The sequence below is a fragment of the Oncorhynchus kisutch genome, linkage group LG12, assembly GCF_002021735.2.
Source record: "Oncorhynchus kisutch isolate 150728-3 linkage group LG12, Okis_V2, whole genome shotgun sequence".
Taxonomy (NCBI): domain Eukaryota; kingdom Metazoa; phylum Chordata; class Actinopteri; order Salmoniformes; family Salmonidae; genus Oncorhynchus; species Oncorhynchus kisutch.
In genome coordinates, this window is record NC_034185.2 from 13,154,115 (window position 1) to 13,173,543 (window position 19,429).

The following is a 19,429-nucleotide window of genomic DNA, read 5'->3' on the forward strand; positions in this document are numbered from 1 at the left end:
AGTGGCTTTGCTGCCATGCATCTACATATGTTTTGGTTTGTTTGCCCCACCAAAATTGACATGCTAAAATCGCCATTGTTTGTATTTACTTTCAAATATTGCACGTAAATAGCCTCATCATTATAGATCCAAATTTAGCCGTCCAATTCCCACTCTTCCATCCACAAATCCACCGACAGGGGGCATTCTCGTGACTCAACCGCTCCTATCAGCCAACCTGGATGCTGTCTTGGAGGTGGTGACTTTGATTGTTTCCAGCTAATGCTGCGTTTTAACCACGTGTGATGATGGTAATTGCCAGTAAAGTCGCAAAAACGAGTTGGATGCAGTCACGTGCTTTAAACTTGTTGAGACACGCTGATTGGCTAATGGAAAAACAAGCTGCGTCTACCATAAACTAAAAGCACAGATATCATGCTGGTGAACCGTGTATAGTTTTCAAAATCCACATTAATAGATGTTTTTTTATAAATAATGTTTTGTTTTGTATTTAATTTCGGAAAATGTTGATATCGAGGTCAAATCCTTAGTAGGTAACATCAGAGTTTAGCCTGTGGGAGAAGTCGGAGCTCAGTGATGATATAGTAATTACCAGTTGGGTGGCCGTTCTACTAGAATTTCCCCAGTCGTATGTGGCAAATACCACCTTCCCACTTGATTTTGAACGCAGCATAAATAAGCAAATCCATTCTGGCCAGAGCTTCGACATTCAAGTTGATGTTTGTTCGGATCCAGAAAGTCATAACAAAAGCAGTCATTCATTATTTTACACAACTTTTCTTATTACGGAATCTCCGAACAGTCACTTCTAAAATGTCTTTCCAGTACCCACATGCTTACCGTGACGAGGCAGTTGTAAGTAAACATGCTAACTAGCTTGCTAGCTAGTAGTAACCAGTAACAGCTAGCTAGACATGTCGCTTTCAAGTGAATGGTGAGGAGCTAGCCACTTGCTAGCTAGCTTGTTCTTTATTACCCAGTGAGCGTGTCATGTACCGCTATTTAGTTGGATAGCTTGAGGCTACTAAAATAACTTAATTAGTGACATTATTTGAACAAATGAACATATCAACCGAGTTCGCTAACTTATCTTGTAGCATAGCTAGGTCAAATGAATGAGCCAGCTAGCTAGGATTTTGTTAGCCTTATTTCATGTTAGTCGCTAGCCATGCTTAGGCTGGCTAGTTAGCAAGCTAACGTTGCCTCTTGTCCTTTTAGCTTAGCTAGTTATCACATACCAGCCAGCAGCAAACGATGAATGATCAAAGTTGTTGTCTGACTGCTGGCGCACATTCTGGATTTCACCGGCTGGTTATTTCTGACAGGCAGATGACTACCATGGTAACAAGATTCCTGACCCGTACAGTTGGCTGGAGGACCCAGACAGCGAGAAGACGCAGGTAAATGCTATCTTTCATGTCACTCCAAATACGGTGTGTATTTCAGCACCACTGGCTCAAGGCAACGTTACCAGCACGTTTGTCAGGGAGTTCATAGTCAGTGTCAATTTGGTGACAGAAATTCACATGGAATGTAGTATTAACACCATTATCTAGGTATAAAGTTAATTGGCCAATGTGGATTGTGTGCCACTGTCAACTCCTTCCCACAAAGACCCATGTCTGTATTGTCTAACAGCTATGGGACAGTCAAGTCACTAACTCGGCATATACCTAGAATGTCCAAACATACCGTTGACACAGGCAGCTGCTGAGTTTCCGAGCTGGCAGTGAGTTTTCAGAGCACAAAGTTATATAAATAATATTGTTTATTTTTGGACATAGAAGATGGTAAAAATACCAGCATATCAACTGCAAGTGATTTTTAATTTAGGAAATCTGTTCCAAAGTATTCCCACACATAATAAAGATATGTGATTGTATATAAATGTAAGGTTTGAAATAATTCTGTTTTAGTTGATTATTATATCTGTTTGGGCTTCTTGCGGTCAATTTGCAGTCTACAAATGATTTGTAATTATGTTCCGGTCCCCGACCATCCGCTCATGAAAAGTTGATGATCCCTGAGCTACTGACACCGTAGATCAGTGGTTTCCAAACATGTTTGACCCATGACCCCATTTTGATATATGAAAAGTCTTGTGACCCACCCATGTGAAAAATTATGTAATTAACAGCCAACAAGTTAACTTTTTTAAATTGGGGCTATGAGAATCATTTGCAAATGAGTCTGACATAATTTCTCTTATCTCACATCCACTAATGAGATGGGTGTGCTTGATGCGTGTTGCGTCAGAGCTTCTCGAAGTCAGGGGGCCTGGTCGACAGTGCGCCGACATCTCTCCTGTCACATCCAACCTGGATCGATATTTGTCTTTAATGCAGATGAGAGCACTGAATCAGCGTACCATGAGTTTTAATGCTCGGCAGGAGTCAGAACAGTATTCCCTTTGACTCAGGAACCTAAACTCTTCCATAGTGACCCGTGAATGCATGGTCTGCAGCATTTGACCACATGACAGCTCGATCAACTGTTAGGTTTCACTTACCGGCATGTTAACTGAGCCAGGATCACAGTCAAATGAATTTTGCTGATTCGGTCATTCATATGTAGAATATTTTGCATTAACCCCCTTTCTAAATATTTCTTACATAGGCAAGGAGACACACATTTTCTTTTCATTACACAAAGTCAAGTCTGTTTTAAAAAATATATATATTTTTACATCCGTTGTGAATGACAACAGTTCCTCTCTCAATTCCAATTTTTTTTCAACACTCCCCCTTGATAACCACCAAGCCTTGTTGTGAAATAGAACACTGTCCTTCTCTGATCCCATATCTCCACACACAGTAGTTTTGTGAACAGGTGTGCACGATGTAGTTTACAATCGAAGTTAGCTGCTGCATATCTCAGAGTTCTGCGCTCAGCTCTTTTTCCACAGGTTGCTTTTGGTGTATCCATTCTAGCTCAGTGAGTGTATCATACAATGCGTCCATATGGCAGAGGGAGACACATTCATAACTAGAATGCAGAGGCCTGCCCGCCATCCCGCCATAGATGTAAACCCATCTGTGGAAAAGCCCACCATTCAATCCCATGGAATCTGTTTTTCGTCAATATAGCCATGCAGCACACTGAACATCCCCTGTGCCGTTTCATGCCCAGGAATCGTGAGACAGAACAATATGTCCTCTTAGAGAGCACCTGTAGTGAACAAAAGTCAATGTGTGGGCATCTCGGCCCTCACAGCTAACATCCATTTGGAGAGGGGAGTTTTTGAGTCGTTCAGTCATTTTCCTCTTGATTGCTAGCCATAGCATAAAATGTTAGTTTCACATTGTTATCTGACAGAAGTATTGATGTGAGTTTCTGTGCCTCTGCCTCCCCACACATTGTTTTCACCATATCAATTGCGGCTGGTAATATCAGTCTCTGCAATAGTGTGTGGTTTCTTTGCGTAGTGGGCTGAGCCATTCACAGTGGCCTTTTCCCACTACCTAAGGGTTCTGGTTGAATTTTTACTTTTATATTTGAATCATTTTCATTTAGGTTTTTAAGGTTAACCACATTAAAATGATTTTGAGAGACAAAGAAAATGATTAGATATTTTTTTACCAGGATTTTGGAAATTCTCACACAACCCCATTTTCATATCAGGTGACCCCTATTTTGAGATCAGCTGCGTAGATGTTGCAACCAGCCCCACCTTCTGTGAGTTAGTGGTCATTGCAGTGGTGTTAATAAACTCAGAAAATAAACATCCTCTCACTGTCAACTGTGTTTATTTTCAGCAAACTTAACATGTAAATATTTGTATGAACTTAACAAGATTCAACAACTGAGCCATAAACTGAACAAGTTCCACAGACGTGACTAACAATGAAATATTGTTTCCCTGAACAAAGGTGAGGTCAAAAGTAACAGTCAGTATCTGGTGTGGCCACCAGCTGCATTAAGTACTGGAGTGCATCTCTTCCTTGTGGACTGCACCAGACTTGCCAGTTCTTGCTGTGAGATGTTACCCCACTCTTCCACCAAGGCACCTGCAAGTTCCAAGGACATTTCTGAGGGGAACGGCCCTAGCCCTCACCCTCCGATCCAACAGGTCCCATACGTGCTCAATGGGATTGAGATTCGGGTTCTTCGCTGGCCATGGCAGAACACTGACATTCCTGTCTTGCAGGAAATCACACAGACAGAACGAGCAGTATGGCTGGTGGCATTGTCATACTGGAGGGTCATGTCAGGATGAGCCTGCAGGAAGGGTACCACATGGGGGAGGAGGATGTCTTTCCTGTAATGCGCAGCGTTGAGACTGCCTGCAATGACAACAAGCTCAGTCATTGCTTTCCTGTGACACACCGCCCCAGACCATGACGGACCCTCCACCTCCAAATCGATCCCGCTCCAGAGAACAGGCCTCGGTATAACGCTCATTCCTTCGACGATAAACGCAAATCTGACCATCACCCCTGGTGAGACAAAACCGCGACTCGTCAGTGAAGACCACTTTTTGCCAGTCCTGTCTGGTCCAGCTACGGTGGGTTTGTGCCCATAGGCGACGTTGTTGCCGGTGAGGTCTGGTGAGGACCTGCCTTACAACAGGCCTACAAGCCCTCAGTCCAGCCTCTCTCAGCCTAGCACTGATGGAGGGATTGTGTGTTCCTGGTGTAACCCTGGCAGTTGTTGTTGCCATCCTGTACCTGTCCTGCAGGTGTAACATAACTTTAAACCGTCCCCTCGCCCATACCCGGGCGCGAACCAGGGACCCTCTGCACACATCAACAACAGTCACCCACGAAGCATCGTTACCCATCGCTCCACAAAGGCCGCGGCCCTTGCAGAGCAAGGGGAACCACTACTTCAAGGTCTCAGAGCAAGTGACGTCACCGATTGAAATGGTATTTAGCGCGCACCACCACTATCTAGCTAGCCGTTTCACATCCGTTACACTGGTGTGATGTTCAGATGTACAGATCCTGTGCAGGTGTTGTTACATGTGGTCTGCCACTGCGAGGATGATCAGCTGTCCGTCCTGTCTCCCTGTAGCGCTGTCTTAGGCGTCTCACAGTACGGACATTGCAATTTATTGCCCTGACCACATCTGCAGTCCTCATGCCTCCTTGCAGCATGCCTAAGGCAATTTCATGCAGATGAGCAGGGACCCTGGGCATCTTTATTTTGGTGTTTTTCAGGGTCAGTCTAAAGGCCTCTTTAGTGTCTTAAGTTTTCATAAGTGACCTTAATTAAAATTGCCTACTGTCTGTAAGCTGTCAGTGTCTTAACGACTGTTCCACAGGTGCATGTTCATTAATTGTTTATGGTTCATTGAACAAGCATGGCGAACAGTGTTTAAACCCTTTACAATGAAGATCTGTGAAGTTAATTTGTAAAAATCCAAATATCTTTGAAAGACAGGGTCCTGAAAAAGAGCAGTTTCTTTTTTTTGCTGAGTTTGTCTTGTGTTTCTTCCCAGGCTTTTGTCAATGCTCAGAACCAGCTGACACTGCCCTACCTGGACCGCTGTGAGGTGCGGGACCTGTTCAAGGAGCGCATGACGGAGCTCTATGACTACCCCAAATACAGCTGCCCCTTCAAGAGGGGGAGCAGGTGAGAGAGAGAGAATGAAAGAAAGGGAGACTTGAGGCGGTACATGGAGGTTTCTCAATTTGTCTTTCCGTGATTCCTCACATCCTATCTGCCTCGTTCTCAACTGTAGTGGAGGAGGAGGTCCAAGCTTCCTCCTCATGTACCTTCTGGTCCAATGCATTTTGAGAAGGAAGCAAGGAGAGAGGACTTGAGGCAAGATTAATTGAGGATGAGCCAAAATATAGCCTTCCCCTAAAGATGGAGACTGTTGTCTTTTGGGTAGTTTAGTTCCTTGGCTTTGTGCTGACACTCTATCCCACCCCGCTGCAGGTATTTCCATTTCTACAACACGGGCCTCCAGAACCAGAGTGTAATGTATGTTCAGGAGAGTCTAGAGGCAGAGCCCACGGTCTTCCTGGACCCAAACACCTTCTCTGAGGACGGGACTGTCGCTTTACGAGGTGGGGGATGGAGACAAGGTCAAGCAATGCTCATAATGATGTAGAATATTGTCCTGTTTGTAATACTGTACAGATGACGGTTTCCTTCATGAAGGTGCGTTTCTGACATCACGTTCTAATGTACTGAACCGCCTAGAATCTACCAGTATACTGTATCACACTTTACGCTGCACTGGCATGTTTAGACATCTACCACAGTTGCTGGAACCGTGCTGGAAAGGACCATGTGAAAGGGAAAGTGAAATTATAAGCCAGTTCAGCTCGTGTTGGCACTAAAATACAGTACCTACTAGAACCTGCCAATGACGTGTATATTATTTTATTTATATTTACAATGCATTCTAAATGAACATATTCATCACTATTCACAATGCATTCTAAATGAACATATTCATCACTATTCACAATGCATTCTAAATGAACATATTCATCACTATTCACAATGCATTCTAAATGAACATATTCATCACTATTCACAATGCATTCTAAATGAACATATTCATCACTATTTACAATGCATTCTAAATGAACATATTCATCACTATTCACAATGCATAATAAATGAACATATTCATCACTATTCACAATGCATTCTAAATGAACATATTCATCACTATTCACAATGCATTCTAAATGAATATATTCATCACTATTCACAATGCATTCTAAATGAACATATTCATCACTATTCACAATGCATAATAAATGAACATATTCATCACTATTCACAATGCATTCTAAATGAACATATTCATCACTATTCACAATGCATTCTAAATGAACATATTCATCACTATTCACAATGCATTCTAAATGAACATATTCATCACTATTTACAATGCATTCTAAATGAACATATTCATCACTATTCACAATGCATAATAAATGAACATATTCATCACTATTCACAATGCATTCTAAATGAACATATTCATCACTATTCACAATGCATTCTAAATGAACATATTCATCACTATTCACAATGCATTCTAAATGAACATATTCATCACTATTCACAATGCATTCTAAATGAACATATTCATCACTATTCACAATGCATTCTAAATGAACATATTCATCACTATTCACAATGCATTCTAAATGAACATATTCATCACTATTCACAATGCATAATAAATGAATATATTCAACACTTCACAATGTAAATAACGTGAATGGTTCCTCTGACCATGCGCTACTTGTGTCCCTCAGGTTATGCTTTCTCAGAGGACGGCGAGTACCTGGCATATGGCACCAGCGCCAGCGGCTCTGATTGGGTGGAGATGCACTTCCTGCGGGTGGAGGGGGCCATAGCCCTAAATGACCGGCTGGAGAGGGTGAAGTTCAGCTGCATGTCCTGGACCCATGACGGCAAGGGCCTCTTCTACAACTCCTACCCCAAGCAGGAGGGCAAAAGTGACGGTGAGGGGATGATTGGATATTTAGAGGGGAACTAGTTTGTTCCACTTAGTTTTAGTTAAATGTATGAACACATTACTGTCTCTCTCCTCCTCTAGGCACTGAGACGTCCACGAACCTGCACCAGAAGCTCTACTTCCATGTGTTGGGGACCCCCCAGTCTCAGGACTGCCTGTGTGCCGAGTTCCCCGACCACCCTAAGTGGATGAGTGGGGTCGAGGTACGCTGCTGGGCTTGGCTAGACACTAAACAGACCGGGACTTGACTGTCTCATATCTCTTAGACAATGCAGAAATGGTTCTTATCTTTAGTCCAAGTACCATTTTGAGGAGACATAACCTGTATCCTAATATCTATCGTTCTCCTGAAGTACACCAGTCTTCTCCCTTTATGTCCATAGAGGGAAGTGGACAGCACAGAATCTGACTTGTATAGTTCTTGTCTTATGTCCCTGATATTTAGAATCCTGATTATATTATGTCATAATGCCTCTAGTCATCAGTGTAGGTTTCTGGTTGATTAGCGCTAGCTGCACAGTGTTGTATTAGCATTCTGAAAGGTGTGCGTGTGTGATCTCACTCCAGGTGTCAGATGACGGGCGGTACGTACTGCTGTCCATCAGGAAGGGCTGTGACCCGGTCAACCGGCTGTGGTACTGTGACCTTCAAACCACTCTTCAGGGTATCACAGGTACCATGCACACCACAACCTAATCAGATCAGTCTCTCTCTTTAGTCTCCTTAACGCATAAGCACCATCCATTGACCGGCAACCATATTTGTTGTAGGGCATAGGCTTTGACTTGATGTGTTATCAAGAACATCCACTATAGATTGTGAATGTCTTGTATTGTCAATGTCTTGTGTTGTGAATAGGGTTGTGGCGATCATGAAATTTCGTCAGCCGGAGATTGTCAAGCAAATAACTGGCGGTCTCATGGTAATTGACTGTTAATTAACATTGTCACATTTAGCAACTCCTGGCTGCCACAGACCTTTGGAACATCTACATTTTAAAAAGTCTAAGAAATCCATTATTTTAGACAGGTCTGGGTGGCAGGGTAGCCTAGTGGTTAGAGCGTTGGACTAGTAACTGGAAGGTTGCAAGTTCAAACCCCCGAGCTGACACGGTACAAATCTGTCGTTCTGCCCCTGAACAGGCAGTTAACCTACTGTTCCTAGGCCGTCATTGAAAATAAGAATTTGTTCTTAACTGACTTGCCTGGTTAAATAAAGGTAAAATAAAGATAAAAAATAAAGAAACATGATATGAAGAACATTTCAGAAGGACCGACTAGCATACTCTGAGTTGTCCTTATGTTAGGTCTGGCTATGCCAAATGGCTGTAGGCTACACTAGTTCATTTAGCAGACAAGATTTGCTTAGAATTCTGTGGCATCGGGGCCTCCTGAGTGATACAGTGGTCTAAGGGACTGCATTGCAGTGCTAGCTGTGCCACTAGAGATCCTGGTTCGAGTCCAGGCACTGTCGCAGCCGGCAGCTACCAGGAGACCCATGGGGCGGCGCACAATTGGCCCAGCGTTGTCCGGTTTAGGGGAGGGTTTGGCCGACAGGGATGTTCTTGTCCCATCGCGCTCTAGCGACTCCTGTGGCGGGTCGGGCGCAATGCACGCTGACACAGTCGCCAGGTGTACTGTGTTTTCTCCGACACATTGGTGTGGCTGACTTCCAGGTTAAGCGGGCATTATGTCAAGAAGCAGTGCGGATTGTTTGTGTTTCGGAGGATGCAGGAAAATAGAATGGCCCATTATCATGCCTCGAAACAGGGTCAGCGGAAAATAATTAGTCATCTATGCACTTAAATAGCAAATGGAGGACGTTTTTCCTGTGGTTAATTTTCATTCCAGCCAGGTAGGCAATACTCCTGTTGTAAAGAGACGCAATATGCTTAATATTAGGAAAGTTGATAAATCGATATAGAAGGCTTAGCCTATAGAAAGCCTCCATTAAAAAGAGCATCCCATCAGCTATCTATGTTTTCTCACACAATTGCATAGTCTATAAAAATGTTGCGCAACATGTGCTCATGCTTGAAGTGTTTGATCAGATTTTCGGGGGGCGGCAGGTAGCCTAGTAGTTAGAGCGTTGGACTTATAAGATCGAATCTCCGAGTTGACAAGGTAAATATCTGTCGTTCTGCCCCTGAACAAGGCAGTTAACCCACTGTTCCTAGGCTGTCATTAAAAATAAGAATTGGTTCTTAACTGACTTGCCTAGTTAAATAAAGGTACATTTTTTATTTTTTATTAATTGATGTCAGAGTGATTAGAGGGACAATAGAGTCCTGAGTACCAGGCAGTTAGCAAGTTTGGTAGGTTACTAAGGACCATCAGCAGCATCAAAGCTTGGAGAAGCCTAATTACCGTGACTAAACGGTCACGTGGAATTTGACTGCCTTCATGACTTGTGACTGCCGGTTTGGCGGAAATACGGTCACTGTAACAGCCCTAGTTGTGAATGTGTTGTGTTGTCAATGTCTTGTGTTGTCAATGTCTTGTGTTGTCAATGTCTTGTGTTGTCAATGTCTTGTGTTGTCAATGTCTTGTGTTGTCAATGTCTTGCGTTGTCAATGTCTTGGTTGGCCCTCCCTATGTGTTGCCTTAGTAAGAGTATTTGTTTAGTTGACTAGCTTAGTTGAAGATGCCAAGTTCTCTCTCCCCTCCAGGCCTGTTGCCGTGGGTGAAGCTGATAGACAACTTTGATGCGGAGTACGAGTATGTGACCAACGAGGGCACGGTGTTCACCTTCAAGACCAACCTGGTGGCCCCGCGTTACCGTCTCATCAACATCGATTTCGCCCAGCCCGCCCAGGCCAACTGGAAGGAGCTCATCCCCCAGCACGACAAGGACGTCATCGGTAGGTCACAGACTGAATGAATGGAGAGGGTTTTACCAACATAATATGCTAACTTTATAGCTCGACAACAACAATATCCACTAAAAAGGAAAAAGTAATGTCTGCTGTTTTCTGCTCTCAATAAGTAATGTTTTAGAATAGCTAAAGGTGAATTGGATAATTTGGTAATCACTTTTTGTGATAATTTAGATAATCACTTTTTGGCAGTAGGAGCAAACAGTGAAGACATGCAGTGCTTTCAGAAAATATTCATACCCCTTAACTTATTACACATTTTGTTACAGCCTGAATTAAATATGTATTTTCTCTCCCATGTACACACAATACCCCATAATAACAAAGTGAAAACATGTATATATTTATTGCTAATTTATTTAAAATGAGTCCACCTGTGACCAATTAATGGACATGATTTAGAAAGACAAACACCTGTCTATATAAGGTCACACAGTGGACAATGCACGTCAGAGCAGAATCGATACCATGAAGTCCACTGAACTGTCTGTAGATCACGAGAGAATTGTGATGAGGGTATAAAACGACCCTAACCCAAGAGCACATCATTGGGGAATTAAAGAAATATGGAACTGCCTGGTCGGACGGCCAGCTCTAAACTGAGCAACCGGGCAAGAAGGAACTTGGTCAGGGAGGTGACCAAGAACCCAATGAACACTCTGACAGAACTACGGAGTTCCTTGGCTGAGATGGGAGAACCTGCCAGAAGGATAAGTCTCAACAGCACTTCACCAATCTGGACGTTATGGGAGAGTGACCAGATGGAAGCCACTCCTGAGAAAGGCACATGACGGCATGCCTGGAGTTTGCAAAAAGGCACGTGAAAGACAGAGCACAAGGCAAAACATTCTGTGGTCTAAAGGGCACCTCGCCTGTCTAACACCATCCCTATTGTGACGCATGGTGGTGAATGGAGCCAAATCCTTGATGAGAACCTGCTTCAGAGTGCAAACAACGTTAGACTGCGGCGAAGATTTTACGTTCCAACAGGACAATGACCCCAAGCATACAGGCTTCAGAACAAGAATGTGAAAGTCTTTGAGTGGCCCAGCCAATGCCAAGACTTGAAAATCTGTTTTTTTTAAATGCCTTAAGATTGATGTTCACCATCGCTCCCCATCTAATTTAAGAGCTTGAAAAAAATCTGCAAGGATGAGCGGAAGAAAATCCCAGACTCCAGATGTGCAAACTGCTGCGGACATACCCAAGACTGCTCAAAGCTGCTGCGGACATACCCAAGACGGCTCAAAGCTGCTGCGGACATACCCAAGACTGCTCAAAGCTGCTGCGGACATACCCAAGACGTCTCAAAGCTGCTGCGGACATACCCAAGACTGCTCAAAGCTGCTGCGGACATACCCAAGACGTCTCAAAGCTGCTGCGGACATACCCAAGACTGCTCAAAGCTGCTGCGGACATACCCAAGACGGCTCAAAGCTGCTGCGGACATACCCAAGACGGCTCAAAGCTGCTGCGGACATACCCAAGACGGCTCAAAGCTGCTGCGGACATACCCAAGACGGCTCAAAGCTGCTGCGGACATACCCAAGACGGCTCAAAGCTGCTGCGGACATACCCAAGACTGCTCAAAGCTGCTGCGGACATACCCAAGACGTCTCAAAGCTGCTGCGGACATACCCAAGACGGCTCAAAGCTGCTGCGGACATACCCAAGACGGCTCAAAGCTGCTGCGGACATACCCAAGACGGCTCAAAGCTGCTGCGGACATACCCAAGACGGCTCAAAGCTGCTGCGGACATACCCAAGACGTCTCAAAGCTGCTGCGGACATACCCAAGACGGCTCAAAGCTGTAATCTCTGCCAAAGGTGCTTCTGCAGCAAAGTATTGGCTCGGGTGTGAATACGTAAATGAGATTTCTGTATTTAATTTTCAATAACAGTTCTAAAAACATGTCATTATGGGGTATTGTGTGTAGATGGGTGAGATTTGGATTGAATTCCTTTTTGAATTCAGGTTGCAAACACAAGGAAATGTGGATTAAGTCAAGGGGTATGAATACTTTCTGAAGGCTCTGTAACAGTTATTGTTTACAGTTGGTTTAAAGCAGGTCCTAACAGGAAATAACATCCATACTCTAGGTGATCATGGTTTTTCAACTTTTAGATTGACTAACCCCCGTCTTGCACTCCCCCTCTCTAGTGTTTGCCACCTGTACCTACAACAGCCTCCTCTTTGTGTGTTTCCTGCACGACGTGAAGAACGTGCTGAAGATGTACCGTCTGAGCTCGGGGGAGGAGCTCAGGACCTTCTCTCTGGACGTGGGCTCTGTGGTGGGCTTCACCGGACGCAAGAGAGACTCTGAGATCTTCTACTACTTCACCTCCTTTCTGTCGCCAGGTATCAGAGACATACGTGTGGTGTCATGGGGGCAGAGGTGTGGTGTCATGGGGGCAGAGGTGTGGTGTCATGGGGGCAGAGGTGTGGTGTCATGGGGGCAGAGGTGTGGTGTCATGGGGGCAGAGGTGTGGTGTCATGGGGGCAGAGGTGTGGTGTCATGGGGGCAGAGGTGTGGTGTCATGGGGGCAGAGGTGTGGTGTCATGGGGGCAGAGGTGTGGTGTCATGGGGGCAGAGGTGCGGTGTCATGGGGGCAGAGGTGCGGTGTCATAGGGGGCAGAGGTGCGGTGTCATAGGGGGCAGAGGTGCGGTGTCATAGGGAGCAGAGGTGCGGTGTCATAGGGGGCAGAGGTGCGGTGTCATAGGGGGCAGAGGTGCGGTGTCATAGGGGGCAGAGGTGCGGTGTCATAGGGGGCAGAGGTGCGGTGTCATAGGGGGCAGAGGTGCGGTGTCATAGGGGGCAGAGGTGCGGTGTCATAGGGGGCAGAGGTGCGGTGTCATAGGGGGCAGAGGTGCGGTGTCATAGGGGGCAGAGGTGCGGTGTCATAGGGGGCAGAGGTGCGGTGTCATAGGGGGCAGAGGTGCGGTGTCATAGGGGGCAGAGGTGCGGTGTCATAGGGGGCAGAGGTGCGGTGTCATAGGGGGCAGAGGTGCGGTGTCATAGGGGGCAGAGGTGCGGTGTCATAGCACACACACACTCTGTGGTGGGCTTCACCGGACGGACACGAGGGAATTAGAGGGAGACGTGGATACATGAATGCTGGCATGGGCACACACACACACACACACAGACATGCACCAATGCACACACACAGACACTCAAACTTTCAACAACTCCACCTCTTTCCCGCCACCAGGTGTCGCTCATGCTGTCAGACAGTCTCATACAGGTTCTTGCAGGAGTCCGTATGGATCTTCTATCATACTGCAGTGAAACAGTGACAAGTCAATGACCTGTCCTCTCCCTGTCTTTGTCCTGTTGTCCAGCCATCATCTACCACTGTGACCTGACCAAGGAGCCCCTGCAACCCCACGTGTTCCGCGAGGTCACCGTCAAAGGCTTTGACCCCTCCGACTACCAAACTACTCAGGTAAGATACCTACCTAAAACTGACCCCCCCAAAAAATGGCATGTTCGATTCTGTTCTTTTTTCCCCTGGCATTCTGAACAGCCAAAAAGCCCATGGAATCAGATATTTCAAACCACCTTTATAGGTAACTTGAAATCAGATACAAATCTTATTCTTGGTAACGTGACTTATCTGAACAGTCAAATTAGATTTATGTTCCCTCAGACTGTTATTCGGCATATCTCGTTTCTTACTGGCTACTCCGTTGACAGTTTGACAAGAGCGTGTGGTAGTCAATTAGCTTGTTAATTGTTTACCAACAAATTTTATTTTACCTTTTATTTAACTAGGCAAGTCAGTTAAGAACCAATTCTTATTTTCAATGACGGCCTAGGAACAGTGGGTTAACTGCCTGGTCAGGGGCAGAACGACAGATTTGTACCTTGTCAACTCGGGGGTTTGAACTTGCAACTTTCCGGTTACTAGACCAACGCACTAACCACTAGGCTACCCTGCCACCCCAGATTAGTGAACGCTCTAACCACTAGGCTACCCTGCCGCCCCAGATTAGTGAACGCTCTAGAAAACTAAACAGCTACCTAGCTAGTTGACTGCTGTAACTAGACAAAAATAACTTGTTTTAAAAGTTGGATTATATTTTGCGGCTTTTAAAGTGTTCTCAATTTGTCGGGGAGTGGGAGTACAAGGTGCCAAGCGTTCCACAGGGATGCTGGCCCATGTTGACTCCAATGCTTCCCACATGCTTCATGTTGGCTGGATGTCCTTTGGGTGGTGGACCATTCTTGATACACACAGGAAACTATTGAGCATGAAAAACCCAGCAGCATTGCAGTTCTTGACACACACCGGTGTGCCTGGCACCTAATACCATACCCTGTTCAAAGGCCCTTTTGTCTTGCCTATTCACACTCTGAATGGCAGACATACACAATCCATGTCTCAGTTGTCTTGAGGTTTAACAATCCTTCTTTAACCTGTCGTCTCTTCATCTACACTGATTGATGTGGATTGAACAAGTGACCTCAATAAGGGATCATAGCTTTCACCTGGATTCACCTGGTCTGTCTGTCATGGAAAAAGCAGGAGTTCCTAATGTTTTGTACACTACAGTCATGCTATACAAATGAAAAAGAAAGTTGCACCTTCATCTGTCCTTGCGGTGGATATGTTTGACCAATTTTTAGGCTAAAGATGAAACATTGTTCAAATATATCGACAGGAAGGAGCGATGAGTATGCCAATAGATTTTTCTTATGTATAGTTTTATCTTCTGTTGTTCAGCACCTCTCCTAAAAGGTCTTCTATATTTAGATGGTTATCTATACTAATACAAACCACCAGAATTGACTGATACCATCTTTGTGTTTTCACACCAACAAGCACCTGTATCTGTGTGTCCAGGTATTCTACCCTAGTAAGGACGGCACAGAGATCCCCATGTTCATCGTCCATAAGAAGGGCCTGAAGCTGGACGGCTCTCACCCTGCCTTCCTCTACGGCTACGGAGGGTTCAACATCTCCATCACTCCCAGCTACAGGTACCGCCACCGGGTCACTCCCCCAGCTACAGGTACCGCCACCAGGTCACTTCCCCCAGCTACAGGTACCACCACCACCGGGTCACTTCCCCCAGCTACAGGTACCACCACCACCGGGTCACTTCCCCCAGCTACAGGTACCACCACCACCGGGTCACTTCCCCCAGCTACAGGTACCACCACCACCGGGTCACTTCCCCCAGCTACAGGTACCACCACCACCGGGTCACCTCCCCCAGCACCACCGGGTCACTTCCCCCAGCTACAGGTACCACCACCAGGTCACTCCCCCAGCACCACCGGGTCACTTCCCCCAGCTACAGGTACCACCACCAGGTCACTCCCCCAGCACCACCGGGTCACTTCCCCCAGCTACAGGTACCACCACCAGGTCACTCCCCCAGCACCACCGGGTCACTTCCCCCAGCTACAGGTACCACCACCAGGTCACTCCCCCAGCACCACCGGGTCACTTCCCCCAGCTACAGGTACCACCACCAGGTCACTCCCCAAGCTACAGGTACCACCACCAGGTCACTCCCCCAGCTACAGGTACCACCACCAGGTCACTCCCCCAGCTACAGGTACCACCACCAGGTCACTCCCCCAGCTACAGGTACCACCACCAGGTCACTCCCCCAGCTACAGGTACCACCACCAGGTCACTCCCCAAGCTACAGGTACCACCACCCGGTCACTCCCCCAGCTACAGGTACCACCACCAGGTCACTCCCCAAGCTACAGGTACCACCACCGGGTCACTCCCCCAGCTACAGGTACCACCACCGGGTCACTCCCCCAGCTACAGGTACCACCACCGGGTCACTCCCCCAGCACCACCGGGTCACTTCCCCCAGCTACAGGTACCACCACCGGGTCACTCCCCCAGCACCACCGGGTCACTTCCCCCAGCTACAGGTACCACCACCAGGTCACTCCCCCAGCACCACCGGGTCACTTCCCCCAGCTACAGGTACCACCACCAGGTCACTCCCCCAGCACCACCGGGTCACTTCCCCCAGCTACAGGTACCACCACCAGGTCACTCCCCCAGCACCACCGGGTCACTTCCCCCAGCTACAGGTACCACCACCAGGTCACTCCCCAAGCTACAGGTACCACCACCAGGTCACTCCCCCAGCTACAGGTACCACCACCAGGTCACTCCCCCAGCTACAGGTACCACCACCAGGTCACTCCCCCAGCTACAGGTACCACCACCAGGTCACTCCCCCAGCTACAGGTACCACCACCAGGTCACTCCCCCAGCTACAGGTACCACCACCGGGTCACTTCCCCCAGCTACAGGTACCGCCACCGGGTCACTTCCCCCAGCTACAGGTACAGCCACCGGGTCATTTCCCCAGCTACAGGACCCACCACCAGCTACAGGTACCGCCACCGGGTCACTTCCCCCAGCTACATGTACCACCACCAGGTCACTCCCCCAGCTACAGGTCCCACCACCGGGTCACTTCCCCCAGCTACAGGTCCCACCACCGGGTCACTTCCCCCAGCTACAGGTACCACCACCAGGTTACTTCCCCCAGCTACAGGTACCACCACCAGGTCACTCCCCCAGCTACAGGTACCACCACCAGGTCACTCCCCCAGCTACAGGTACCACCACCAGGTCACTTCCCCCAGCTACAGGTACCACCACCGGGTCACTTCCCCCAGCTACAGGTACCGCCACCGGGTCACTTCCCCCAGCTACAGGTACAGCCACCGGGTCATTTCCCCAGCTACAGGACCCACCACCAGCTACAGGTACCGCCACCGGGTCACTTCCCCCAGCTACATGTACCACCACCAGGTCACTCCCCCAGCTACAGGTCCCACCACCGGGTCACTTCCCCCAGCTACAGGTACCACCACCAGGTTACTTCCCCCAGCTACAGGTACCGCCACCAGGTCACTCCCCCCAGCTACAGGTACCACCACCAGGTCACTTCCCCCAGCTACAGGTACCACCACCAGGTCACTCCCCCCAGCTACAGGTACCACCACCAGGTCACTTCCCCCAGCTACAGGTACCACCACCAGGTCACTCCCCCCAGCTACAGGTACCACCACCAGGTCAATCCCCCAGCTACAGGTACCACCACCAGGTCACTCCCCCAGCTACAGGTACCACCACCAGGTCACTCCCCAAGCTACAGGTACCACCACCAGGTCACTCCCCCAGCTACAGGTACCACCACCAGGTCACTCCCCCAGCTACAGGTACCACCACCAGGTCACTCCCCAAGCTACAGGTACCACCACCAGGTCACTCCCCAAGCTACAGGTACCACCACCAGGTCACTCCCCCAGCTACAGGTACCACCACCAGGTCACTCCCCCAGCTACAGGTACCACCACCAGGTCACTCCCCAAGCTACAGGTACCACCACCAGGTCACTCCCCAAGCTACAGGTACCACCACCAGGTCACTCCCCCAGCTACAGGTACCACCACCAGGTCACTCCCCCAGCTACAGGTACCACCACCAGGTCACTCCCCCAGCTACAGGTACCACCACCAGGTCACTCCCCCAGCTACAGGTACCACCACCAGGTCACTTCCCCCAGCTACAGGTACCACCACCGGGTCACTTCCCCCAGCTACAGGTACCGCCACCGGGTCACTTCCCCCAGCTACAGGTACAGCCACCGGGTCATTTCCCCAGCTACAGGACCCACCACCAGCTACAGGTACTGCCACCGGGTCACTTCCCCCAGCTACATGTACCACCACCAGGTCACTCCCCCAGCTACAGGTCCCACCACCGGGTCACTTCCCCCAGCTACAGGTACCACCACCAGGTTACTTCCCCCAGCTACAGGTACCACCACCAGGTCACTCCCCCCAGCTACAGGTACCACCACCAGGTCACTTCCCCCAGCTACAGGTACCACCACCAGGTCACTCCCCCCAGCTACAGGTACCACCACCAGGTCACTTCCCCCAGCTACAGGTACCACCACCAGGTCACTCCCCCCAGCTACAGGTACCACCACCAGGTCACTCCCCCCAGCTACAGGTACCACCACCAGGTCAATCCCCCAGCTACAGGTACCACCACCAGGTCACTCCCCCAGCTACAGGTACCACCACCAGGTCACTCCCCCAGCTACAGGTACCACCACCAGGTCACTCCCCAAGCTACAGGTACCACCACCAGGTCACTCCCCCAGCTACAGGTACCACCACCAGGTCACTCCCCAAGCTACAGGTACCACCACCAGGTCACTCCCCAAGCTACAGGTACCACCACCAGGTCACTCCCCCAGCTACAGGTACCACCACCAGGTCACTCCCCCAGCTACAGGTACCACCACCAGGTCACTCCCCAAGCTACAGGTACCACCACCAGGTCACTCCCCAAGCTACAGGTACCACCACCAGGTCACTCCCCCAGCTACAGGTACCACCACCAGGTCACTCCCCCAGCACCACCGGGTCACTTCCCCCAGCTACAGGTACCACCACCAGGTCACTCCCCCAGCACCACCGGGTCACTTCCCCCAGCTACAGGTACCACCACCAGGTCACTCCCCCAGCACCACCGGGTCACTTCCCCCAGCTACAGGTACCACCACCAGGTCACTCCCCAAGCTACAGGTACCACCACCAGGTCACTCCCCCAGCTACAGGTACCACCACCAGGTCACTCCCCCAGCTACAGGTACCACCACCAGGTCACTCCCCCAGCTACAGGTACCACCACCAGGTCACTCCCCCAGCTACAGGTACCACCACCAGGTCACTCCCCCAGCTACAGGTACCACCACCGGGTCACTTCCCCCAGCTACAGGTACCGCCACCGGGTCACTTCCCCCAGCTACAGGTACAGCCACCGGGTCATTTCCCCAGCTACAGGACCCACCACCAGCTACAGGTACCGCCACCGGGTCACTTCCCCCAGCTACATGTACCACCACCAGGTCACTCCCCCAGCTACAGGTCCCACCACCGGGTCACTTCCCCCAGCTACAGGTCCCACCACCGGGTCACTTCCCCCAGCTACAGGTACCACCACCAGGTTACTTCCCCCAGCTACAGGTACCACCACCAGGTCACTCCCCCAGCTACAGGTACCACCACCAGGTCACTCCCCCAGCTACAGGTACCAC

General features: G+C 48.8%; 1 protein-coding gene across 2 annotated transcripts in view; it reads left to right on the forward strand.

The window, feature by feature from the left end:
* The first annotated feature begins 637 nt into the window (after positions 1-637).
* The window catches only part of LOC109900535 (prolyl endopeptidase-like), a 29,247-nt gene continuing 10,455 nt past the window's right edge, over positions 638-19,429 (forward strand). The window contains exons 1-11 of one of the 2 annotated variants that reach the window (XM_031836916.1): positions 638-855; positions 1,326-1,400; positions 5,441-5,574; positions 5,884-6,032; positions 7,227-7,436; positions 7,532-7,653; positions 8,018-8,123; positions 10,119-10,310; positions 12,487-12,684; positions 13,670-13,773; positions 15,175-15,311. In XM_031836916.1, the coding sequence (XP_031692776.1) occupies positions 718-855; positions 1,326-1,400; positions 5,441-5,574; positions 5,884-6,032; positions 7,227-7,436; positions 7,532-7,653; positions 8,018-8,123; positions 10,119-10,310; positions 12,487-12,684; positions 13,670-13,773; positions 15,175-15,311 (1,565 nt within the window). In that variant the 5' untranslated portion in view covers positions 638-717. The remainder of the gene's footprint in view (positions 856-1,325; positions 1,401-5,440; positions 5,575-5,883; positions 6,033-7,226; positions 7,437-7,531; positions 7,654-8,017; positions 8,124-10,118; positions 10,311-12,486; positions 12,685-13,669; positions 13,774-15,174; positions 15,312-19,429) is intronic. The other variant, XM_031836917.1, reaches the window with a different exon arrangement.